This window comes from Mirounga leonina, unplaced genomic scaffold, assembly GCF_011800145.1.
Source record: "Mirounga leonina isolate KUSES-001 unplaced genomic scaffold, KU_Mleo_1.0 Mir_224, whole genome shotgun sequence".
Classification (NCBI taxonomy): domain Eukaryota; kingdom Metazoa; phylum Chordata; class Mammalia; order Carnivora; family Phocidae; genus Mirounga; species Mirounga leonina.
In genome coordinates, this window is record NW_023270615.1 from 9,469,146 (window position 1) to 9,495,320 (window position 26,175).

The following is a 26,175-nucleotide window of genomic DNA, read 5'->3' on the forward strand; positions in this document are numbered from 1 at the left end:
AAGGCTGCGTGTTTATATTGACAGCAAGAGCTCAAAACATTTCGAGATTATTTTTTCCCTTGAAATTTATTTAAAGAACCGTTTCTAAAGTAGCTAGGATCCTACTTTAATTTGGAGAGATTTATCCCTTAGCAGATGGAAAATGTGTCAATTGGCCCATTCAATTTAGTAGTACTCTTTATTCATGTGCATCAGAAATGGAACCTGAATAGTAAGCATGGTGGAGAGAGAACAAAACGCTCACGAGGCTCTCAGTCTGAGGGGTGGGGAAGGGAGAAAGCCAGTAAGCAATTAGACAAGTAGCTATGTAATTACAAATTACGATACATGCAAGGAAGGAAATGCACTATGTGCTGTCAGACGGCGTTGAAATTTGCAACCATTTTTTAATTGACCCGGAGTCAGAAGGGAGCAATAGCAGCTGTTTTTACGGTTGCTCTGGGTGCTCAGCTCAGAACTACGGTCTGAAGCACGTTAACAGCCCCCCCCCCTCTTGTCTTCCCAGACGCGTGCAGCAAAATGAGAGCGCAGTGAGCCGGCCCAGCCTCGCTCCCAGCCCGCCCGACGCCCACCATGAACCACTTGGAGGGCTCCGCGGAGGTGGAGGTGGCCGACGAGGCGGCAGGCGGGGAGGTGAACGAGTCGGTGGAGGCCGACCTGGAGCACCCCGAGGTGGACGAGGAGCAGCGGCAGCGGCGGCCGCCGCAGCAGCGCTATGCGGGCCGCCCGGGCTGCGGGCGCGCCGTCGACGACCTCCGCGCCCCGCCGGGGCCGCGGGAGGAAGAGGAGCGCGGGGAGTGCCTGGCGCGCTCGGCCAGCACGGAGAGCGGCTTCCACAACCACACGGACACGGCCGAGGGCGACGTGATCGCCGCGGCCCGCGACGGCTACGACGCGGAGCGCGCTCAGGAGCCCGAGGACGAGAGCGCCTACGCCGTGCAGTACCGGCCCGAGGCCGAGGAGTACACGGAGCAGGCGGAGGCCGAGCACGCCGAGGCCACGCACCGCCGAGCGCTGCCCAGCCACCTGCACTTCCCCTCGCTGGAGCACGAGGAGGCGATGAACGCCGCCTACTCGGGCTACGTGTACACGCACCGGCTGTTCCCCCGCGGCGAGGACGAGCCCTACGCCGAGCCCTACGCCGACTACGGGGGCCTCCAGGAGCACGTGTACGAGGAGATCGGGGACGCGCCCGAGCTGGAGGCGCGCGCCGGGCTGCGGCTGTACGAGCCGGAGCGCGACGAGGCCGCCGCGTACCGCCAGGAGGCCCTGGGCGCGCGGCTGCACCACTACGACGAGCGCTCGGACGGCGAGTCCGACAGCCCCGAGAAGGAGGCCGAGTTCGCGCCCTACCCGCGCATGGACAGCTACGAGCAGGAGGAGGACATCGACCAGATCGTGGCCGAGGTCAAGCAGAGCATGAGCTCGCAGAGCCTCGACAAGGCGGCCGAGGACATGCCGGAGGCCGAGCAGGACCTGGAGCGCGCCCCCACCCCGGGCGGGGGCCGCCCCGACAGCCCCGGGCAGCAGGCGCCGGTGGCGGGGCAGCAGCGGGCGGCGGGCACGGCGGGAGGCGAGGCGGGCCAGCGATACAGCAAGGAGAAAAGGGACGCCATCTCGCTGGCCATCAAGGACATCAAAGAGGCCATCGAGGAGGTGAAAACCAGGACCATCCGTTCGCCTTACACCCCCGACGAGCCCAAAGAGCCGATCTGGGTCATGCGCCAGGACATTAGCCCCACGAGGGATTGTGACGACCAGAGGCCGGTGGATGGAGATGTAAGTATGCGCGGGTTCGGGCTCCAGCGCCGCGCGGGGACTTGCTTGCCACTGGCGAAATGACTTCACGAGATGAGTGGCCTGTGGGGACGCTAAAAACGTGTCTACCGTGTCCACCCGTGTCCAGGGTAGGGGAGGTTTCCTTAACCTTCGTTTTCTGGAACCACAGGGCTCGGGTGAAGTTCAACACTGTCAGCTCGGAGACCGCTTGCGCTTACGAGCCCCTGAGCGAAACACGGGTGGGATGGAGTTCAGGTGTGGAACGCGTTTTTCAGACCCTTTGAAGGAATGGCTGTAAATCGCTGGTTCCCAAACTCTGCCCCGAGCGGTTTCTCACTTAGAAGGCTGGGGTGCGGCCTGAGAACTTGTCATTTTAATGTCCAAGAAAAACCAAGTCCGGATTGTGCAAGGAGAGACTTTATCGGGAAGGCTTTTTTTGCAAAGGGGAGAAAGGTATTCTTTTAACAGGGGATGGGCCCTATTGCAATAGGAGAACCTCTGATTATAGGGTCTGCAAGGGTCTCTGGGGCTGGGCAAAAAGAGGGTCTCCTTTCTAGGGAGGAGTAAACAGGACTAGAAAGAAGGCGTTGTGGGGAAGTGGGGTGAAAGCCCGGCTTGAATGCCTTGCAAAAGAGCGTATGTTTTAACCCGAGGTCAGCCTGTTCTCCAGAGGCCGGTTGAGGAGGGGGTGTGGGGTGTAGGCTGGCTAAAAGTTCAAGGACCTGGAGGAAGGAGAAAAGTTCAGGTGAGGATTGGTTAGCAGACATTGTGTTCTGACAAAGCTGGGCAGTTCAGCTAGTCACCGTCAGGCAAAGGTGAATTTGGAGGGTCTGTGTCTGGCCTTGTCATAGGTAAAAAAAAAAGGGGGGGACACCTGTGAGTCTTCCGTAAGTCATACGGGTAGGGGGTGGTCTTTGCAGGAAGCCATTTCCAGAGCACAAAAGGGTAGGGGAGGTTTCCTTAACCTTCGTTGTTTTCGGGAATCACAGGGCTCAGGTGAAGTTCAACACTGTCAGCTAACAGGTTTGCAGGTGGTGCTGATGCTGCTGGTCGCGGGGCCACAGTTTGAGCACCACGCCTTAAAACAGCCCCTTAATGGATTGGACCCACCCTTGTGGCATCCTTGGAGGATGTCAGGGAGATCCTGCTGAGCTTTTTCCTGCCCCCGGCTCTGCGGTTTTTCACCGACACCCTGGGTCTCCCTGTGGCTTTTAGTTTAAGTGCTCAGTTTTCATTTCTGGTGGACCCGGGGCACCGTTCTCCCCAAAAGACCTGCTTGGGGTTTAAAACTTCGTTGTGCTTCCTCGGGAAGAGGTACAGAAAGCTATCGCTGCCTCTGCCAACATTTTATTTTCCATTTTTGGAATACCTAAAGAAATGTGATAACATGGCAAGCTTGGGTGTCACAGTCCATTCAAAATAAAGAAGACAACTTTGCCCCCACCACCTGGCGTTCAAGATTCTTTTGCGCTCTCACTTTTCCATTCTCTTGAATAATTTCATTTAAAATGGGAGCTTGGACTAAAAGAAGGCCTAGGAGGTTCAATCTGATTTCATTTAATTCTGCCTTCTGTGATTGCACCAGGTTATTTCTCAGTATATCTTTTGGAGTGAGAAGCCATTACTGGAAGCTCTTTGTTCATCCTACTTAACCGTGAAGGGCTCTGCAGGTCAGGGGTATCATTCACCTCCGCTTTGAGTAACAGTCAACATTTGCCAGTAGCTAATTAAATCGCCGGCTCCCTTAATAAGGAGAGGTGGAAAACCGGTGAGGAAAGGATCTGCGTCCTCCCCAGCAAGGGGGCAGCATTGGGTCAGTCAGTTCATCGTCGCTCCGTGTCTCTCCTCTGTTGTCCCGGCTTCTCGTAGAACTGGTAAGACAGGTGCCTTCATGTGTAGATTTCTTCCTGACCTCCACCTGCCTCCAGGTTCCTCCTGGCAAGGAGGGAAATATTGCAGCATTTTGCACATGTAGTGGGAAAATGGAGCAGGTTTTCAAAGGTAAGGAGCGGGCAAGAGGCCGAGTTCCACATCCTTTTAGAACCTTGGAAATCCATCAGAGAAAAAGATGCAGGAGCATTAGGTCCAGGTGCTGGCTTCCTCCTTCAGCTTCCTTCCACGCACCAGCTCCTTGACGTAACGGGCTTCCCCCCGTTGTCGCTGCAGCCTCTCACGATGAGCCCACAGCACAGCCTATCTTAGGGCTGGGGCTTGCTTTGATTCATTTGAACTAGGAGACCAACTTAAACCTCTTGCATGATGTTTCACTCAAAAGGTGGAATTGATAATAGGACATCAGGTGATGCTTTAGAAATTCATACTGGCAGATATTCAGCTTGATGCTGGGAGATCGGTGAGTAGGGCTTACTAGGTTATGACGAGTTACTACAAAGCAAAACCCAAAATCTGTGCTTTAAAATATTCCACCAGTCAGTTGGAAGCTGTTTGAATTTGTGAGTTGTATTTCATCTGTCCTTCCGTGTTCATGGTAAAGACCTTCATTTCCTGTGTCTTTGATGGTATTATGAGGGAAAAATAGAAGTCTGTACATTCTGTTGATTTCCATCTCAGCATCAAAAAATATTTACTTGAATGCCCTTTCTGTGTATCCTGTTGTAGAAAATGAAAAAGCACAGCTAAACTGGTCTGAGGTCAGTCTGGAAGGTTCTTGTTGAAAATACAAATTACTGCCTTTTCCAAATTAGAATGTCTAAGGGATATGTTTTTTTTGTTTGTTTTATTTTGTCAATTCTTCCTGTGATTCTTCAGCATATAAAAGATTAAGAACCACTGATTCACAGGGGGGAAAAAATGTATCAGGGCAGTTTCACCCTGTACAATCTGTGGATTTGAGACTAAGGTACATGTTTTATTAGCCCAGGTCTGGTTTTAGCAAAGGGGACTGTCTTCCCTTGGTCATGGTCAGCAGACCTAGAGAAATAGCCTTGGAATGCATTTTCAAATGGCATGATCCGGGACACCTGGGTGGCTCAGTTGGTTAAGCATCCAGCTCTTGATTTCAGCTCAGGTGCTGATCTCAGGGTCATGATCTCAGAGTCGTGAGATCGAGCCCTGCATCAGGCTCCATGCTCAGCGCTCGGAGTCTGCTTAAGATCCTCTCCCTCTGCCCCCCCTCACCCCCTCAATGTTTCTTTCTCTCTCTCTCTCTCTCTCTCAAAAAAAACTAACAACAACAACAACAACAACAAATGGCATGATCAGAAGCTACAGTGAGCACTTAGAGGGAAATAAAAAACACATGCATTACCACTTGCCGGCGATAACTGCTGATTTGCTGAATCTGCTTTTAATGCCCCTTCTCATTCCCTCAGAACGCCAGTGTTTTGCTCTTCACTGGGAGCAGACTGGCATTTGTGAATGGGTGAACGTGAAGATTGGACTGCTTGTTAGCCAGGACCTGAGCATGTACTAGAAGCTGAGCACTGATCGAAAATGACTGGTTTTTGGAAACTGTAATGACCTGTAAGTGCTTTGCTTCTGCTAAAGATTTCTCTATTCCAAATATATCTGAAAACTACCTCCCAACCCCCTTCTGGGAAAATATCGTTAAGGAATGACTAGTTCTGAAAAGTTTCATGGCCTACCAGCCTCTCTTTTTTTTTTTTTTTTTTTAAGATTTTATTTATTTATTTGCGAGAGAGAGAATGAGAGACAGAGAGCATGAGAGGGAGGAGGGTCAGAGGGAGAAGCAGACTCCCCGCCGAGCGGGGAGCCCGATGCCGGACTCGATCCCGGGACTCCAGGATCATGACCTGAGCCGAAGGCAGTCGCTTAACCGACTGAGCCACCCAGGCACCCCGTACCAGCCTCTCTTTAGGCAACAGAATCATTCCGAGTGGAGAAGAGAGGCATGGTGGAATCGGAGAGAGGTAGGAGCAAGCAGACGGTGGCGGTTGGAGGGTTTTGGTTATTGTGAGCGGGGTGTTGAGCAGATGCTGTTTATCTCTGCTCTCTCTTAAAGCTACACTAAAATGACAATACGATAATAAAAATGTGTAAAGCCGCAAGCACCGAGAGCCAGCAGTCGAAGAGAACAGCACAGTTTTGGAACACCAGCGTGGTGACCGGCTGCCGTGGACAGGGGTGCTTCCCAGGATGTCCACTTGTCCTCTTCCTTCAAGCATGGGGAGGGCGGCACTGCCCCTCCCCAGCCCCTGGAAGTGAGGCGTGGCCCCTGAAACGGGGGCAGTGATCTGTGGTGCTGCTTCTGGGCAGGGGCAGCTCAGAGCAGGCTGCTCCCCCTGAAGCCTCATGTTAGGATGGCAGGGTCCCAAGACAGCAGAGCCTCTGTCCGCATAGGTCCCAAGGGACCATGATGAGCAGGGCTCCCTGATGACCCTGGGGGACATGTAGCGTGAGAGGGATCCACTTCTGTCGTTTTCAGCCTTGGGGATTTGGAGTGGTTGTTATCACAGCCTGGCCTGATCGATTCTGACTAATAACACGGAGGAGGTTTCTGTTGACTCTGCCATTTGTCTCTGAGGAGGGGTGCTGTGGATCTCCAAGAAAGGCTCAGGAATTTGAGACACCACGTACCTCAGACGGCAGGAGTCTGGCTACAAAAAAAAAAAAATTGAAAGTCTGTCACCAGAGACATTGGATTCCTTCGCCAGCCCGGGCCCTGGGTTACCACTCCCCCCTCAGCCGCACAGAAGGTGGCAGGTTGACTGTAGGGAAGGGGTGACTCAGAGAAATGCTGGAACTGGGGACACTAGCCACAGCTGAAAATGGGAATGAGGCTCCTTATGGAACAGGGGCCTACTCAGCAGTGAGGCTGTGAGAAGGCTGTAGAATTCTTAGCTGTCAGGCTTAGAACACAACCCCCACCCCCCGCCCCCTGGCCCCGTGCGGGAGGTTTCCTCAGGATTCCTCTCTGAGGAAACAGGCCCAAGAGCAGATACATACAGATGCTCACGTTTGGGGACTTCCAAACCCAACACCTGGGGCCCCACCTGATCACTCCGCAGTGAAGATTACTGCCTCTCGTGAAGCTTCCAGTGGGCTTTTGGGGGACCCACTGTTAAATAAGAGTGAACACCCAAGGACCACCAAACATCTGAAGAACGTCTATATGAATGGCAAAGACACAAAACAAATGGGAAGAGGAACTTAAAGAAATAAAGGCCGTGCTCAGAGCAGGAGAAAACTGTAAAACACTTCCTATTCCTCAGAAAGGGGGAGGTAAGGGAGCTAACAAATTAGACCAGGATGCCATCTTAAAAAAAATCCCCCCCCCCAATTTTTTAACTAGAAAATGTGACAGCACAAATTTAAAATGTTTTAAATCTTTCAGTAAGAAGGAAACAAGTTGAGGGAATCTTTAAGTAGAACAATGAAGGCAAAAGGATGAAAAGGAAATAGGAAAACAGATAAAATGGAGAAATTATGAAAAATTGTTTCCTAGAACCAAAAGACATGAGATTTACCTGGTGCAAAGATTTCCCCTGGGTCATTTTTCCATGACCTAGAACGATGAAGTAAAAAAAAAAAAAAAAAAGGCTCGCAGAAATTTCAGAACAGGCGGGAGGGAGAGATTATCCTGCAGGCTTGCCAAGAGCTAGAAACAGGTTACAAAGGAATCCCAGTGGTGTTGGTCTTCTCAAAAGCAACATTGGACACTGGGAGATCTGGTTTCCAGTTGAGTGTGAAGGTGGAATAAAGATGTTTTCAGATACACAGGGTCCCAGAAAACTTACCTTCTGTGCACCTTTTCTCCGGGGGCTGCTAGAGGATTGCTCCCCCAAAATGGGAGCATAAATCGAGAAAGAAGATGAGAGCTCTGGGAAATGGGGGATCCCCCACAGGAAGGAGACAGAGGGACTCCGAGGGTGGTGGGGAAGGAGATCCCAGGTGACAGCTGTGTGGAGGGACAGGGCATCAGTCAGTCCAGTGTGGACCAGAGGCTGGAGGGCTTTCAGAAAGGGTGGAAGTGAGAGATTTCCTCATATATTTGTACCGAGAGGAATCTTGGAGTGTTTTAGCAGAGTTTGGCATAAATTATTGATCAGTACACAGAAAACTAAGCAAATAGAAAAACAGGGCAGGGGCGCCTGGGTGGCTCAGCCGTTAAGCGTCTGCCTTTGGCTCAGGTCATGATCACAGGGTCCTGGGATCGAGTCCCACATCGGGCTCCCTGCTCAGCGGGGAGCCTGCTTCTCCCTCTCCCACTCCCCCTGCTTGTGTTCCCTCTCTTGCTCTGTCTCTCTCTGTCAAATAAATAAAATCTTTAAAAAAAAAAAAAAGAAAAACAGGGCAGTTATTTGCCTCACAAACAATTGTTCCACAGGCAGGAAATGCAATCATATAATGCGTGTGTTTCGGCAGGAAGGAGCGTATGCAGTCTTCAGAATACAAACACTGAATATTGATTAACAAAAAAATATAATATTGGAAGGATAAAAGAAGGTATAGTGTAAAAGAGGTAAATCCTAGTCTCTTTTTTAGGGTTTTTAAAATTTAGAGAGAGAAAGCATGTGAGGGGGAGGGACAGAGGGAGAGAGAATCTAAGCCGACTCCCTGCTGAGCGTGGAGCCCCACACAGGGATTGATCTCACGACGCTGAGATCACGACCTGAGCCGAAACCAAGAGTCAGACGCTTAGCCAGATGTGCCACCCAGGTGCCCCTAAATCCTAGTCTTTTATAGATGCCAAGAAACAATGGCTAAAACTGAAAAGCTAAGATGAGGCAGCGTGATCACACGGTTTATGAATGTGGAAGTAAATACCAGAAGGAATGCTTAAAAGTCTTGGCAATGAGACCATGGAGGGAGGAGGAAGAGGGAAACGGACTTCAGTTTTTGCCAAAAGCTAGACTTTTCAAACCATATTCATATGTTTCTTTGCCTTAAATTAAAAATATAAAAGATTGGAGGGCACCTGGGTGGCTAAGTCGGTTAAGCATCTGCCTTCAGCTCAGGTCATGATCCCAGGGTCCTGGGATCGAGCCCCTCATCGGGCTCCCTGCTCCACGGGAAGCCTGCTTCTCCCTCTCCCGCTGCCTGTTGCCCCCCCTGCTTGTGCTCTCTCTCTGTGTCAAATAAATAATCTTCTAAAAAAAATAAATAAAAATATAAAAGATTGGAATCACTCAGAGATCATTCACTCATTCTTAGTGAAGAAGGACAAAGCAGATCAAGGTGGAGGCTGTTCGACTTAAGGTTGAAGAACCCGAATTGGTACATGGATTTGCACCTGGACAATGAAAACCCTGAAGAGTTCAGGAGCTGTGGGCTTGACAGTGGGCTTAGGGCCTGGAAACCACTGAACGTATGTGGGAAGGAGAGCGGCAGGAATACTAACACCCGCAGTGGGACGGATGCTTGCTGAGGTCACATGTGGAGGGGCTGACTCCTCCTCGGGTTTGTGTTCTTAGCGAGGTTAATGGGGTTTGTCTGTTTGGTTTTTTTTTTTTAAGATTTTTATTTATTTATTTGAGGGGGAAGGGGCAGAGGTGAGGGAGAGAGAGAATTCCAAGCGGACTCCGCACACTGAGGGCAAAGCCCAACTTGGGGCTTGATCTCAGGGCCCTGAGATCATGACCTGAGCTGAAATCAAGAGTTGGATGCTTAACTGACTAAGCCACCCAGGCGCCCCTAGATTAATGGTTTTTATCTTAAAAATGAAATGTGTTCAAGATGCCTTCCTTTACCAGAGTACATTCCGTGGCCCATCCTGCAACATAGGATCACCAGCAAATTGTCCTTTCCCTGCCGATAGGGAGTAATGCTCTAAGTATTAGTACTTAGTCGTCAGTAACAAAAAAAGGGAGTCATTTTTCCATGAACAGTGAGGGTCCTGATCTGACTGGGGTAATTTTTTGGAAAGATGTAATGATCTTACTGTTACAACTTCGCGTTGACCTTGAAATCCCTTTTGGAGAGCAAATAATTCATTTCAATCATGAAAAAAACAGGAGGTAGAAGAATGTGTGCTTTCACACTCTCCCCCTGGATTTGAAATATTGTCTCTGATTATTTAACTCACCTTTAGAGTTGGTCCAGGGAGGCCTTGTTTACAGGACTGAGCAAGTGTCTCCCCGCTGACCTCAGACCACTGCTGTGTTGGAATCACCAAAGCAGACTTGCCTGATGATCCGCACGGCAGAAGGCAAGGTCTCTGGTTGGACCTTGTGCGCTGTGGAAAGAAAGTAAGTGATGAGAAGATTGATTTTTTTTTTAACCCCCACTTCACCTGACCCCACTCCTAGGAGGAATCTTTCTTCACCTGACCCCACTCCTAGGAGAAATCTTTCTCAACTTCTTAAAATGGATTGTCTTACTTGTCAGTGGATATGTGAAGCTGTAGTGAGAAATAGGGAAAAGCACCGAGGAAGGAAAAGAATGACTTTGCCAGAGAGAAATTGGTTATCACTTTCCAGATAGAAATGCAGTGCACAGGACCATGGTTGGTGTGTCTGACGTGATCCCTTAATAAACTGGGGCTCAGGAAACTTCCCAGGAGTCCTTAGAAAAATTGTCGGCTCCCCCCCCCAACTGAGCACTCTCGATATTTTCTGATAAGCGGATTGGGGTTGTATAGGGGAGGGCGATGGGAAGGTGCAGGGAGCAGAACAGATACATCATGGATAATTGAATTCTGTTGTAACCTAATTAAACCCTGGGCCCATGTAGTCCTGGGGAATTATGAAATATGATTTATCTATAGACGTGATCATCTTCGAAATGAGACCTACTCCCATTACAAGGGTAACTGGCTACATGTTCTTAATACAGAATGGAGTCTCTCAACCCACTTTCTTTGGAACACAATTTTCAGTGGCTGCTTTCTTGAGAATGGCCTTCGAGAGGAGGTCGGGATAATGCACTCGGCTGCCTGCTGGGTGTGCCTGGTTGACAACTTGAGTTGATCAGGCCCTGCCAGTGGGACCCCAAAAACCAAACAAGGCTGCTAATGGATCAAAGATTTGGAGGTGGGCTGGACATTTGGGCTTCAGTTTCCTAGACAGAATAGGTGAATATATCTGGGTTATGTGACCCAAGAGCCTCAGCCTGCCTTTCACAGTTGTTGACAAATATCACACAGCTTAAGGGGGCAAATCAGCCTGGACATCGGATTCCCTTTGTCTTGGGCAAAGACAAAGAGATTCCCTCCAGGAAGTAATTTCTTGGTGTAAATTCCAGGCCTGGCTAGACAGACCCCACTGGACTGAGACTAGATGGCTCCTTTGGCACATAAGGATTCCCACCCACCCCCCGCCATCGCTTGGACTCACCTTACTCGTTGGCCTTGCATTTACAAATTCCAGATCTCCTTCTCTTTACCCAAACTTGCCCCTGTGCCACCCACCTGACCACACAGGCTCTCCCTTCTGTCCAGATCATGGTCCCGTTCAGCAGAGCCGAGGCCCCACTCTCTACGCAGATGAGTCCCAAGATTCCAAGCTTCCTGATGAGAATCTCTGGAGGTTGGGTCTTGGCATCGGTATTGCTGAGGTCTGGTCAAAACTGGTAGCCACCCACTTAAACTGAGGCATACAGTTTAGCACTTAATTCTTTACTGTCTTACTTCCCCCTCGTCTTGCTGGCATTGGCCTGTCGCCTCTGTCATTCACCATCGGCCCCTGAAGGCACCGTGTCGTATCCCCTGGGGCACGAGCTCGTCACACACACGGAGCCCCAGGAAGTGTTCGTCACGTGCAAATCTTCGACCTGCCGCGATTACCTTGAGTTGGTCACCTGCTTTCTTCCTCATCAGCACAGTGAGTTAGATTTATCCCCCAGAGCGACCGCGACAGAACGTGGTTTTGCGGACACAGAGTCCTCTCCGGAAATGTGAAGAATCACAAGGGCGGTGCCTTCATTGCCATCATAGGTGAGAGCTCACTAAGCATTTAGGATTGGCCATTGGCAGACGGGGAGTTGGAGGGACTTAGCTGCAGCAGCCTCCTTCACCTTCTCCGGGCCGGCCTTCCCCTTTGCTTTCCCTGCAGGGCTCAGCCCTACGGGAGCCCCCTCTGTGCTGCCCGCTGCCCCCCAACGCCAGCATCCCCAGCGACCGAGGTCTCTGCCTACCCCCCACCGGCGCTGTGCTGTGCCGTGCCATCCGCCTTGTTTTCCAGGGCTGACTGACTCCTGATTAAGGATAATGGCAACCTGCACCACCCCCTCCTCCAGATAACATTTGCCTTTTATCTGCGTCCTCCATTCCAGAGACCGATCGGAGCAAGTCTTTTGAGACAGGCAGACTTTTGAGCACTAACACTTCTTAGAAACCAGCCACTCTCCTGCCAAGAAGGAAATAATGCCGAAATCCTGGGAAGTGAGGGCCCGATGTTAACACCTGCCCCGATCATGTGCACTTTTGTGTCCACTTTTTTTTTTTCCTTTAATTCTGAGAGAGATGATATAATGAGAGTGGAGAGGCATCCGGGCTTCGCCTCCTCCCTGTCCCCTCTCCCTCTCCCCACTCTCTTGAAATCAGCGTCAGCCTTCATGGATTTTTCTCTTTTTTTGAGTGTTGCTAAGAAACTGTTGACCAAGGTCAAGTGCACATGCTAATTCATTAAGACTTGTTAGCAACATCTTATCCTGTTGACCTTGCGGTTGTATTGTCATGCTTAACAAGGGCAAGCGAAAGAACTGGTCTGCTGCGGAAGGAGTCTCTTTTCGTGAAGGGTTCCTCATAAGGTGTATTTTTAACTGAGGGGTTTCCTCCTGCCAATCCTCACCTCCTCCGGGAGTTCTGGCCAGCCGTAGTTTTTTCAGGATCTGGATAGCAAGGGATGGAATAGAAATAGGATCTGAAGTCAAGTAGACAGAGTTTAGGATGAATATACGTTCTGTGGGGGCCTGATTTCCCCCACGTGGATCAATCCCTGGCTGGAAGCAGTGTATTCTTGGTATGTGGGGCAGGGAGTAGTGATGGGGAGGGATGGGGGGAACATTGTCCTGGAAGAGTTAGCTCTATTCTGTCCCCGTTTGTGGCCTGGAAAGGACTAGACTCGAAGCCTCCATATCTCAGTATCCTCCTGGCCTGCTGTGGAAGGGTATGCATCCCAGTGTTGGCTGTGAAAACCAACTTTGTTCCTTTATATGTTCAGAAAAAGGGGGCTGGCAGACCCTCCAGGTCAACATCCCAGAAACTTACCCAGAATTATAACCTTAGAACAAAGGATCTGCTGCCAGGAGAGCAAAAGCGGGCCCCAGCATGTTTCCCCAAGCAGACCTCAGAGACCGAGAGGAAACTTTCCTCCCGGTGGGTGATGTCAAAGGAATAAATATGTTCCCAACCATCTGCCGTGCAAAGTGCCATAAAATGATTGGGCTGAGTTGTTACAGTTGTTCCCCTGCTAACCCTTTTGGGTTTAATTAAACACCAGCTATATCAGGACATCGTCTGTGAACAAGAAATAGGGTCTGGCCGCAAAACTACACATTCTTCATTTTGTTAGTGAGCCAGAATGAGCTGCAACCGCTGGGGAGAGACATATTCCCAAGGTCATTTGCTTGTTGGCAGGCTTCAGCTTCTTAAGGGCTGTAGGACTGAGGGGCCCAGTTCCCAGCTGACTGCTGGCCAGAGGCATCTTGGTTCTCCGCCCTATGGGCACTCTCGTGCAGGGCAGCTTGCTTGATAAGGCAAGCAAGATAAGGGCGCTGAGGCTGATAGCAAGGTGGATGTCACAGTCGTCACAGAAGGACAGCCCATCACCTCTGCTGCATTTCATTGCTTAGACTAAGTCCCTAGCCCATGCTGCTTACCTAGGGAGGGGATGACACAGGGTCTGAACACCAGGAGATAGGGCTCACGGGTCCCTCTGAGAAGGCTGCCTACCACATTGTGTGTCTGTCCTGGGTCAGCAAAGAGCTAGTGAGCTTCGAGCCTGAGGGCCCAGCAGTTGCTGGTTTGTCTGCCCCCAGCTGACCTTGTCAGCCATTCCCACCTCCTCGGCCCTATCTGTTTTGTTGTCTGGCTGAGAATAGGCAGATCCTGAAGTGACCGACAGAGCATGAAGCCGAAGTGGTGTGAAGGGGCCTGGTTGTGCGGGCCAGCACACAGGCGAGGCAGGCAGCCACGTCAGCGGAAGCTGGGACTCAGGAGGGCCTGTGGAAATGGGGCATGGGACGGATTGTCCTGAAGGGACAAGCATGCCCACAGGGATTCCTCACAAGCAGGGGACTGTAACTTTATTCTCAAGGGTCTGCCAGGGTCAAAAGAATTTGCTGTAAAGTCTCCTTCATAAGTTAAGGCAGAGCTTTCAACTAGGGTCCTGATGATCCCACTGGCCTTTGGGGTTGGGGATGACCGGGGCCATTGGGCATGTTGCCACCCATCCCAGCAGCCTTAGCCCAGGGCTCTGGATCCTCTCCAGTTGACCCAGTGTGTTGTATGGATTTATCATTTCTCTGTATGCCACGATGCAGGAAAGGCTGAGAGGCACAGAATTGAAGGGTCTTGTTGGGCTAAGAGACCCATGCAGGAGAGAACAGCCCTGAGGCTCTCATCCTGGCCCCCGAACTTCTCCCTCAGGTGTGGCGTGTGGATCCGATGCTTTATGTGCCCATCTCAACCCCCACCTTGCTGCGGGTGGTTTTCCATCGTAGGTGTCATCTATTATTGATGAGGCATGGAGAAGGCAGTGGTGAATAATTAAGCAGGTCTCAGGTGCTGTTTGAACACTGAAGGGGAGGAAAGAATTCTGAATTCTGTTGTGCCAGCAGGACACTAGGTGTAGATGCTTCTGTAACGTTCCAGAAGGCCTAGGGGATTTCTCTGTGGTTTGCCTGATTTTAAGTCTCACGTGTGATGGTGGTTCTCTGCTTAATAACTGGACGCATTAGAAGCTTTCCACAGCAGCAGGGACGGTTCTGATGGCTTCAGCCTGACCTCAGTGGTTCATGAGTCCAAACCAAAGCCATTTTTAAGAGTGAGAGTGGGGTAAATGGCTTCTCCCATGAGTTGGGAAGAGTCCAAAGGTAGGGAGTGTTCAATCTGGACTTGAGCATCAACACCCAGAGATTTTCTATCTTCTAAGTAGTTAATGGAAATAAGAAAGTGAGAGATGCCCAGGGCTATAGGTGAGGAAGGAATATGTCCTCCACCGCTTAGCATTTTGGAGGGGGCTTTCTTGAATGGGGACCCACAGCTACACGAAGTGCATCGCACTGACCCGGATGATAGGGGCAGTCGGACTGCCAGCCAGAGTGGGCAGAAGCACGAGGACAGGCCGAGAGGACATCTGTTTCCCAGTCTGGCCCACAGAGTTGTCCACAGCACAGGAGACTTGTCAGCTTCGCATGGGTGGAGTTTTCAGCTGTGAATTGTTCAGGTCCTCTGCTTCTCTTTTTTCACCTGTTGACCCCATCACAGCTCACTAACAGGTGGACTCAGACCTGTCAGCATGTGTGATAAAGGGTTTGGTGGGAAGGCAGGCTGAAGCCGTTTCTTTCTTTTTTTTTTTTTTTTAAGATTTTATTTATCTGAGAGAATGGGAGACAGAGAGCATGAGAGGGGAAGGGTCAGAGGGAGAAGCAGACCCCCCGCTGAGCAGGGAGCCCGATGCGGGACTTGATCCCAGGACTCCAGAATCATGACCTGAGCCGAAGGCAGTTGTTTAACCAACTGAGCCACCCAGGCGCCCTGAAGCCGTTTCTTAGGCTGAGTCTCTTGGATGTTCTGTGCCTTTCGTCTTTCTTGCACCCATGTCCTTCCCCATTGCTAAGGCTTGTTAAGAGGCAGATTGGCACTGGGAGGTCTGCCTGTATCCTGCCTTCGGCCCTCACAGCCACCCTGCCCACCTGTTGCCAGGGGCTCCCTCCAGTTCAGTTCCACCTGCCTTTGTACTGACCTTCCTTTACTCTGCCGAGGGCCAGCGGTTATGATCCGGCTCTTGAGCCCAGTTTGGGATTACCTGTTGGTTTGGGTCAAACCATACTGGCCTTGGGCACAGCTTTCCCTTTTGTGTTTGTGTGGCTCGCCAGCCATACCACCCTTACTCAGAGTACATGGATGTCGAAGGCACACAGCGAACCTAAGGAGTGGCGGGTGTCCACTCCCAGCGCCCCGACCCCCAGAGACGTGAGCCCTGCATGGCCGCCGTGTCCTCTAAACTCGCAACACAGGCCCAGGTGCGTTCTGACGCAGGCTAGGAGACAGCCCCCTTTTCCCAGTCTCCACCCCTTCTTTGCACATGAGCTGGATGCTTTTTCACAGGTTCTATAAACGTAGCGGAGTTTAGAGTGTGTGAAAGTTTCTGCTTGCACCTCAGAACTGAGTTTATTTTCCCCAGAAATAGTAGGCATTGCTGCCAGAAGGGGTAAGCCAAACCCTTCTCCCGAACATCAGGTGATGGGGCTCGACCAGTGACGCACGACTGCAGGGGCCCTTCAGGCACCAAGGGGTTAATGCGGACGCCTCGTCGGACACCCCGGGAGGTGGTCCCATCTCCTGTTACAAGTTGCATTATTGCCACCACTGGAAACAATCCACCAACTGGGTCCTGAGGTCAGGAGTTAGCCTCAGCTCACAAGTGGATGCACCAGGGCTGGCCCTGCTCTCCGAGTTGCACCTGGAAAGATGGAGAATTTTTGGATGCACCAATTTGAGTGTCACGAAGAAGAGGTAGGTGGCTCCTAAGGGCTTCAGAATGACGTTTGCGTCTCTGCTCCCGGTCTTCCTCTCCTGGGGCTGTCAGACTGTAAATCCTCTGTGCGTCCCTCCATACTAGGAGTAGGGGAACAGAACAGGAGGGATGAGGAGAGTGGGCAGTACCCAGGGTGGGAGGAAACGTAGTCGGGTTTGCCTGTTGCTTGGAAGTTCAAGATGACCTGTAGAGAGAGGAGGCCACTTGATCATGTAGAAGGATGCCAGGCTCTTCACTTTCTCTCCATCAGCACCGTGTTGTAATAAATGAGCTGCTTTGGGCACTGTCGCCTCCAATTCTGTTCTCTGCGTTGTGTCTTTTGCTTCCACGATGCTGATGACGAGTGAGCTTGGTGCCTTGCACACTAGGAACGGCTTTGCCAGATGAGTTAATGGGCATCATGTACCCTGTCCGGGGCCGGGTGCATAGTAAGCCTTCCGTAAATGGCAGCCGGTATTGTTCTTAGCAGATAATGTGTCATTTCAGCAAATGATGCGCTCTTAGCCACATCTCTTTATATAAACTAAAAGTGACTGTGGTTTTTTCCTCTTACGGAACTCAGGTCCGGAGGTCTGGGAAAGGTAGTGCAAGACCCCGATGGGGAAATGAGACATAGTTTCCCCTATTTGTCCCTCACACAGTGCCATGCATTTCCCACACATACAGTGAGGCCCTTTCAAAGGGTAACATAACCTGTGTTTCCAGATCGGCTTTCTCAGCTGGTAAGTGATCTCAGAAGACAACAATGACTGGTTAATAGTTAACCTGGTGTTTTGTTTTGTTTTAAATCATCTGAGGTCGGGGCTTCAGAAGCTTAGGGCCCTTTGGATGATAATAAAATGAATTATTTGCGGACAGTGAGAGCACCTCTGTGTGAGGAGACTGCTTCAGTGCAAGGCTCTCTGAGGTTCAAGGTGGCCCAGGTCTTGCCATTATTGCAAGGACTCGGGTCTGGGAGCACCCCCATCCCCTGTGGGAAAACAGAGAGTGGAAATGGTTAGAATATTCTAACTGACAGTTATTTCAAAATGTTCGGTTGGTATTAATTGAATCCATTATAAATGTGTATATAAAACACTTCATTAGGCCCAGGCTATTATCCTTTTAATGACATAATTATGCCCTTACAATGCTTATGCTAACTTTCCTACTTCACATTAAGGAAACAGAAATGTGCATTGATAATATAGTTCGAATTGAGAGTGAATAATTACGGATTTCTTTTTTTTTTTAATTTATTTTTTATTCTTATGTTAATCCCCATACATTACATCATTAGTTTTAGATGAAGTGTTCCATGATTCATTGTTTGTGCATAACACCCAGTGCTCCATGCAGAATGTGCCCTCCTCAATACCCACCACCAGGCTAACCCATCCTCCCACCCCTCTCCCCTCCAGAACCCTGTTTATTTTTCAGAGTCCATCATCTCTCATGGTTCGTCTACCCCTCCGATTTCCCCTGCTTCATTCTTCCCCTCCTGCTACCTTCTTCTTCTTCTTTTTTTTTCTTAACATATATTGCATTATTTGTTTCAGAGGTACAGATCTGAGATTCAACAGTCTTGCACAATTCACAGCGCTTACCAGAGCACATACCCTCCCCAGTGTCCATCACCCAGTCACCCCATCCCTCCCACCCCACCCCCCACTCCAGCAACCCTCAGTTTGTTTCCTGCAATTAAGAATTCCTCATATCAGTGAGATCATATGATACATGTCTTTCTCTGTTTGACTTATTTCACTCAACATAATACCCTCCAGTTCCATCCACGTCGTTGCAAATGGCAAGATCTCATTCCTTTTGATGGCTGCATAATATTCCATTGTATATATATACCACTTCTTCTTTATCCATTCATCTGTCGATGGACATCTTGGCTCTTTCCACAGTTTGGCTATTGTGGACATTGCTGCTATAAACATCGGGGTGCACGTACCCCTTCGGATCCCTACTTTTGTATCTTTGGGGTAAATACCCAGTAGTGCAATTGCTGGATCATATGGTAGCTCTATTTTCAACTTTTTGAGGAACCTCCATACAGTTTTCCAGAGTGGCTGCACCAGCTTGCATTCCCACCAACAGTGTAGGAGGGTTCCCCTTTCTCCGCATCCCCGCCAACATCTGTCGTTTCCTGACTTGTTAATTTTAGCAAGCAACTTGTTAATGATATTCCATTCTGACTGGTGTGAGGTGGTATCTCATTGAGGTTTTGATTTGGATTTCCCTGATGCCGAGCGATATTGAGCACTTTTTCCTGTGTCTGTTGGCCATTTGGATGTCTTCTTTGGAAAAATGTCTGTTCATGTCTTCTGCCCATTTCTTGATTGGATTCTTTGTTCTTTGGGTGTTGAGTTTGATGAGTTCTTTATAGATTTTGGATACTAGCCCTTTATCTGATATGTCATTTGCAAATATCTTCTCCCATTCTGTAATAATTACGGATTTCTTAACCAGTTTCAGTTTTCAAAACACAAACACATCTTGGAGCAAGAAAAACCTAATCACGTATTTGTTTCTTTTTTATAAATCTAACATGGAATAAGGTTAATTTAAAACAATGTAAATCAGTAAGGAAAACAATGTACATTTATTTGAGAGAGGGGATAAAGCTGGATAAACCAAGATGCATAGTAGGAAAGCTATTCAGGGATGCTGGAACTAGAGAAGCCCCACACAGGTCCCAAAACAGAAGTTTACCAAAAGGAGTAGAGTAGGTACCATAGCCCACTGCAGGTAACCACACCCTTAAAATTCCATATAGAACCAGAATGTTCAGGCTGGTAAGGAATTGAATGTCCAGCTGCTTGATTACAGTCTGTATGAAATGCTGCCTTTAAGAGCACTTGTTCTTGCTGTGTCCAAGTTACTGTTCTGATCACATGAGGATGCATGATTTGCAAGCAATGTCTGACAAGGAGTCAGACCATGATCAAGAATCAGTGATCTGCACCAGGGTACTGATATCCGTGTGAGCACGTAAGGGCAGTGCTCCATGGGTTCAGAACTAACTCTGTGTATAAACGTATTTTGTGTTTCCTTTCTCTTCTGGTACAAAAAGACTGATTTGCGTGCATCCTTCCGTATGCTCAACACATTTATTGAACTCCTATTGTATATTTTATGGAGAACCTGTATTAAGCTCTTAGAGAAGAAAAAATTAATGAATCACACGTCCTGCCTTCATAGTGCTTATTGAAGTATTGTAGGGGCCGCCTGGGTGGCTTAGTTGGTTAAGCATCTGCCTTCGGCTCAGGTCATGATCTCGGGGTCCTGGGATCAGCCCCGCTCGCCTGCTCAGCGGGGAGCCTGCTTCTCCCTCTCCTTCTGCCCCTCCCCCCAGCATTCTCACCCTCAAATAAAAATCTTTTTAAAAATAAAGTATTGTAATTAAACTATCCTATAGTATTATATTTTAATAAAACCTAAGGGAGAAAGTGATGTCCAGAAGAATGGCACCAGTAAAACCCAAGCAGGTCTCATAGGAGAGGGCTTCTGCTCACCCCAGAGAATACGAAAGATTTCACAAAAGAAGTAACATTGGAAATGAGCCTTTGGAGACTGGTGGACATGTCAGACAAGAGCATGAACAAAGGCATTGCCCCAAAACACTCAGATTCTATAGGAGAAACAGAAAACAGCTCAGTTTGGCTTGGTTTTAGAGAACTGGGAGGGGAAAATGGTGAAGAAAGTAAGGCCAAATCTTGGAGTGCCTTAAGTGCCAAGATAAAGCGTCTAGGATTTCTTCTTTTTTTTTTTTTTTTAAGATTTCGTTTGTTTAGGGCGCCTGGGTGGCTCAGTTGGTTAAGCGACTGCCTTCGGCTCAGGTCAGGATCCTGGAGTCCCGGGATCGAGTCCCGCATCGGGCTCCCTGCTCGGCAGGGAGTCTGCTTCTCCTTCTGACCCTTCCCCCTCTCATGTGCTCTCTCTCTCTCATTCTCTCTCTCAAATAAATAAAATCTTTAAAAAAAAAAAAGATTTCGTTTGTTTAGAGAGAGTGCACATGCACGAGCAGGAAAGGGGCAGAGGGAGAGGAGAGAGAGAATCTCAAGCCAACTCCAGGCTGGGCGCAGAGCCTGATGTAGGGCTCAATCCCATGACCCTGAGATCGTGACCTGAGCTGAAATCAAGAGTTGAACCCTTACCCGACTGAGCCACCCAGGCGCCCCTAGGATTTATTCTAAACACAAGCAGGAACCACTACAGTTTTTGAATCGAGGAATGACTTGCTCAGAGCTTGTTAAAGTGGTATTTTAAAATGAGAGTCATTTCAGTACAAAAAAAAAAAATGAGAGTCAATAGGTACTTAGTGAAAGGTGTCTGGTTATTTTAGTCAGTTTGGGTTGCTGCATAAGAAAGATACCATAGGCTGGGAGGCTTATACAACAGAAATGTACTTGTCACAGTTCTGGAACCTGGGAGGTCTGAGAGCAGGGTGCCAGCACCCCTAGCTTCTGGTGTAGACCCCACCCCCTTCCTGGTTTGTGGATGGCGGTCTTCTCGCCATGTTCTCACATGGTGAAGAGAAGAGAGAGGACCTAATTACCTCCCAAAGGCCCCATCTCCTCATACCATCCCCCTGGAGGCTAGGGTTTTGATGTATGAATTTGACGGGGACACGATTAATTACTAAATAATTCAGTCCCAGATAGATGTGGTAAAAGTGTGTCATTCTTAAAGGATTATTTTCTCCCCTTCATTGGGGTGGAACTCCTGTCACTGAGTTTCCTTGGAGGAAAGGATGACCATGTGCTGGGACTTGACAAGGTTAGCTAGAGCCGGCCAGAGTCTTTAACCAAGGTCCTCACGGTAGAGTATCTTGGTGTGTCAAGGTTGTGCGTGGGCTGTGTTGTAAATTCACACTTGCATATTGCACCTGATTCTCTTGTAACTCCATCACCAGAATAGCTTCACTCTCAGCTCTCGTATTGCAAAATATTCTCCCATTCTTGAATGGGAGACAGCGGGCATGCCAGAAAATGCACACGGTCCTTGTATATACCCCCAGCCTTAGCCAGGAATGAGCTCTTCTTACCAATATACCACTAAGAGTCTTGGGGCTTATAAGTTGATTTAGGGTCTTTGTAGTATGATTTTAGAGAGCCTTCTGTGTGCTTTTTAATTCTATTCCTGAGTAAAATTTTAATAAGGAAGGAAGCAAGAAGATGAGATGAGGCTTTAAAGCATCCCCATGGGGGCGCCTGGGTGGCTCAGTCGGTTAAGCGACTGCCTTCGGCTCAGGTCATGATCCTGGAGTCCCGGGATCGAGTCCCGCATCGGGCTCCCTGCTCAGCAGGGAGTCTGCTTCTCCCTCTGACCCTCTTCCCTCTCGTGCTCTCTGTCTCTCATTCTCTCTCTCTCAAATAAATAAATCTTTAAAAAAAAAAAAAAAAAAAGCATCCCCATGGGTATGTGCTGTCCTTGTGAACGCTCCTCCATGGGGTGAAATACTTGTTACCGTCGGAATCTTACAAGACTCTCGTCAGATGCCGGCGGAATGCTTTGTGCATACACACAGGCGCTGAGCTGACGCCCTGCGTGCATCATCCCCAGTTAATCCTCACATCAGCCCTGGGAGGTGGGTGGTAACTGTTGTCCTCAGTTCTCAGGAGGATCAGAGAAGATGAGGAGCTGCCCAGAGTCAGAACCGTGAGCGGAGAGCAGAATTCAGGCGCTGGTCTGCCAGATGCTGGGGCTAGAGCGCGCAAGCAGCTCACTGTCCTGAAACCTTAAGAGCTTTACTTGTTTGCCAATGTTCTAAAATTAAAACATCCCAGCCCTTTTCAAAGGAGCAATGGAACTTGTACTCCCTGAAATCACACTGTGCTTTGGGAAATGGACCCTCGTATTGGAAAGCCAGGTCACGTTGGATTCGAAGACCAGACCCTGTATCTTAGGAGTTGACTGAGTTTTTATTTCCGCCAACCAACAGGCTTGGCTTCAGGGCCTCCCGAGTCCCCAAGCACTGGGGCAGGAATGGCATCTGTTTTTGCTCCCCTGGAGGCCTCCCTGCCCAGCCTCTGCAGGTCGTCTCTCCTCCCTGCTGTTCCTCAGCTCCCGCTCACACTTCTTAGGGTAGCTGTCATGTCCCATTGTAATCATGTGGGCAAGGAATGTTGTTCTAAGGAATCCTGCAGAAGTTTACCTTCTAAAATTAATCCACTTAGAACGAGGACCAAACTTTCAAAGTATGGGGAGGAAGGGTGGGGGGATTTGGTTAGCACCTTAGCTTGCAAAACAATATTAAAAATTATAAACATAAGCTTAGTAGTTTTATTTATTGACTAATAACATATAGGTTATAATTTCACCTACATGTGAATTCTTTTTTTTAAAAAAAATATTTTATTTATTTATTTGAGAGAGCGAGAGAGGCAGAGGGAGAAGCAGGCTCCCCACTGAGCAGGGAGCCCGATGTGGGACTCGATCCCAGGACCCCGGGATCATGACCTGAGCCGAAGGCAGACACTTAATGACTGAGCCACCGAGGTGCCCTTTATGTGAATCCTTAAAACAGAAAAGAAGTATTAATTTGAGGAGTTGTAATTTTTTCAGAAAGGACCACCGAGTCATACACTAGAATAGCCTTCTTCAGTTCACATTGTGACTTCTGCAGCATGACCGGAAGGGATCCTTCCAATCAGAAAGAGGACAATTTCAGCAAAAACATGTGAGGGCTGATGCAGTTTTCGCAAGGGTCTCTGTTAACTAATTTGATATTCCAATCATGCTCTTTCAAAGCACCTCTAGTATTCTTTCTGTTTTATCGTCTGCTTAATTGTGAACTGGTGTAACTCCACCAACTCTTACCCATGGCTGGTGTGAGCAGTCCTCCAACTGTGCCTACTTCAACTTGCTAAAATCGTGCTTTCTCTTTTTGCAATATTTGCACTTGTACTCTGCAGTGCCTTTGCAGGTTTCTGGTTTTCTGTTTTGTTTTGCTCTGGGCCTGGTGACACCAGATGGTCCCAACCATCAACAGAGACCAGCTGACAGAGACATGGGTCGGGGAGATGGTAGGGTTGGAGGTGGAGGACCGTTAAGGTGGACATCAACATCGCGAGTGGTCAGCTCAGTAGGGACTGCTTTTGTGTCATTGTGACTTCTGTTCTCAAGGACTCGGTGGCCACTGCATTCAGAGGCCACCCTGTGTGTATTTGTATGTCTGTCTCCCCTGCTAAGCCAGGGGCTCCTTGGGCGCAGGCAGGGATCTGGGCCTCCTCGGATGCTGTCCGAATTTCCATGGGAAATAAATGAATGCACAGTCCTGGTGGAGCTCATGTTCTTGTGTCTTTTGACTAAAATTTCTCCAGAAGTCTTTCAGGATCTCTGTACACCTCTCCCGGTCACTGCTTTGCACTCAGTCCTGAGGCCTTTCTGAAAAGGATGGTGTTCTGCCACAGCCCTGCGTCCCAGCCCTGCCTACTCCCATCACCTGGAAAGGCATGTAGGACAGGACCACATCTCTTTCCTCCTTGTTTCTTGGCCCAATATTCAGAGCAGAGGTAGGCACGGACATGTCTGTTGCAGGAATAAATGAATAATCGTTACTTGCACACTACTTCTCTTCCCAGCAAGGATGGCCTAAAAGTTCCTTGAGCTGTTTGCTTCACCTCTACCACCCACAGTACAACCTTGGCCCCTAGGACAGGTTCGATTGGAAATAAAATGAGTGATCGGCTTTCCGTCTGGATGCTTCTGCATCCTGAGGCCATCGCCGGCCTAACAACGGAACTATCCGTCTCCTGTCCTGGTGTTAAAGAACTGAAGTCTTATGGCTGAGTCTTTACTGCTCTGGCAGTAAAATTTAGACCGTAGTTGTGGAGACTTTGCTAGAACACAGTCTGCAGAGGACAAGCAGCTTAAGAAGACCTCCTGTAATTAACCAGGACAGGGAGTTACCGCGTCGTCCTTGGACATTATAGATGCCTCCTACTAGATGTCCTGTGTGGTACGCAGTGAATTTCCCACATTTGCTTCCCATCCTTGGTTTCATTTGCTTGAAATTGAGTATGCAGCTAGTGACCCAGCAGGCATGAGACTTCAGCCAGAGAAACATGTGGTAATAACTTACTTTGTGTATCATATTTTATCGGTTAAACTTTGCCTCCAGTACATTCTTTGAAAGTAGGATGTGTTCTCTAATTTCTGGTTTTCTCTCCACTTCTGAGAGTATGGCAGTGTGGAAGCTGGAGGAGAGGGGCAAAGCGCTTTGAAAGCAGACATTGGAGATGAATCGATACTCATACCTTTATTTAGGCGCCATGGGGGCTGTGTCTGCTCTGAAGGCATTTTTCCACCTTGACTTTGTCAGCAGTGGTGCGTGGGGTGCTAGGCTTCCACAGGTGGGGTCCTAGAGCTTGGCTGGAGCTCAGGTCAGAAAAAGGCAAAGAACCTTTTTTTCTAATTCAAAATGTAGATTTAACATTCCACACATAAGAGCATGAGAGTGCTATCAGAAAAGGGCTTCCCATTGACCACTAAACAGTAATAAAAGATCTGCTTTCTGCAGGTTGGAAAACACAATAGAGCTAGAAAGGACCCTGAAATCATTTATTCAGCAAAGGCTTACTGAGCACCTGCTGTTTATGAGACCCATGGCCAGGCACTTGGGATTCCAAAATGATTAAGACAAGATCCCTGCCAAAGAGTTCGAGGGGGAGGGGAGACACACACATAAACAGATAATGACAAGACCTGACACAAGCCATCAGGGAGAACAGTACCGGGAATAGAGTCCGAGAAAGCTTCAGCAAGACGCATGCCTTCAAATTCAGCACTGAAGGTGGGCAAGAATGTGGGAGAACTCTCTAGATGGAGGTCATCAACTGCGCATGGAAATGGAAGGAAAAGTGAAGGAACTCATTTGCATGCAGAGGGCTAGAGTGTGGAGCATTGAGGGGACGTGGTCCCTGATGAAGGGCACTGCAGATCTCTCCTCTCCAGAGCCCCATGGCAGGTACCAGGTCAATTAGCCTCACTGTGGAGTCTGACCTGCCCCTTCCACATCACAGCCTGCTGTCTGGATAACCGGCCTTCCCACAGCATCCTGAGATGATCCGACGTTTGCAGGGTTGCAGAGAATCCATTTTTAGAATTTAGATTTGCGACAGCAAATGGTTAGATAAGGAAATAGGAACTACTGGGCACTTCTGAAGGTCTTCGTCTTCGTCTTTGTCTTCTTCGTCATCTTCGTCTTCGTCGTCTTCTTCGTCGTCGTCTTCGTCGTCGTCGTCTTCTTTTTTTAATGAAGGTGCTACACAGCCCTCAAACCGAACAATTAAAGAAAAACCAGCTATCCTAGCTTCCCAGGCACCAGACCCTTAAAATCTTTGCAACAGAGAAAATGACTTGGGGGAAAATGGGGAGATGTAAATATCTAAGGAAGCCCTTCAAATTTGAAAAACTGGGAAGATTTAAAGGCACTGAAATCTCATGAGACTTCACTACATTAATTTTGAGTAGTCCAAAGAGAGCTAACTCAGCCAGTAACCCTCAACTCTCTTGGGTGCCAAATGAAAAATTCTGTGTGAGATTTTTTTTTTTTTTAAAGCATGCAGGGCTGTTTTGTTGCATCCAGGGGCTGTGGGGCTTGGGGTCCTTTAGGTCTACTCTTACCCTGTGCCCATCCTCTTGGCTTTATGCTGAAGGGGCCGATTTCTGCATGTGAATGATTGAGAGGCTCATGGGTCCTCACCTCCCTGCCCAGAATCAGGTATATGGGCTCACAGAAAACAAATCCAGGCCTGACGGGAATAGGTCGGGACCATGCAGT

General features: G+C 49.0%; 1 protein-coding gene across 2 annotated transcripts in view; it reads left to right on the forward strand.

The window, feature by feature from the left end:
* Positions 1-26,175, forward strand: part of APBA1 (amyloid beta precursor protein binding family A member 1) — a 128,739-nt gene that overhangs the window by 54,476 nt on the left and 48,088 nt on the right. For both annotated transcript variants that reach the window (XM_035029078.1, XM_035029079.1), the window contains exon 2: positions 506-1,779. In XM_035029078.1, coding sequence (XP_034884969.1) covers positions 574-1,779 — 1,206 coding nt within the window. In that variant the 5' untranslated portion in view covers positions 506-573. The remainder of the gene's footprint in view (positions 1-505; positions 1,780-26,175) is intronic.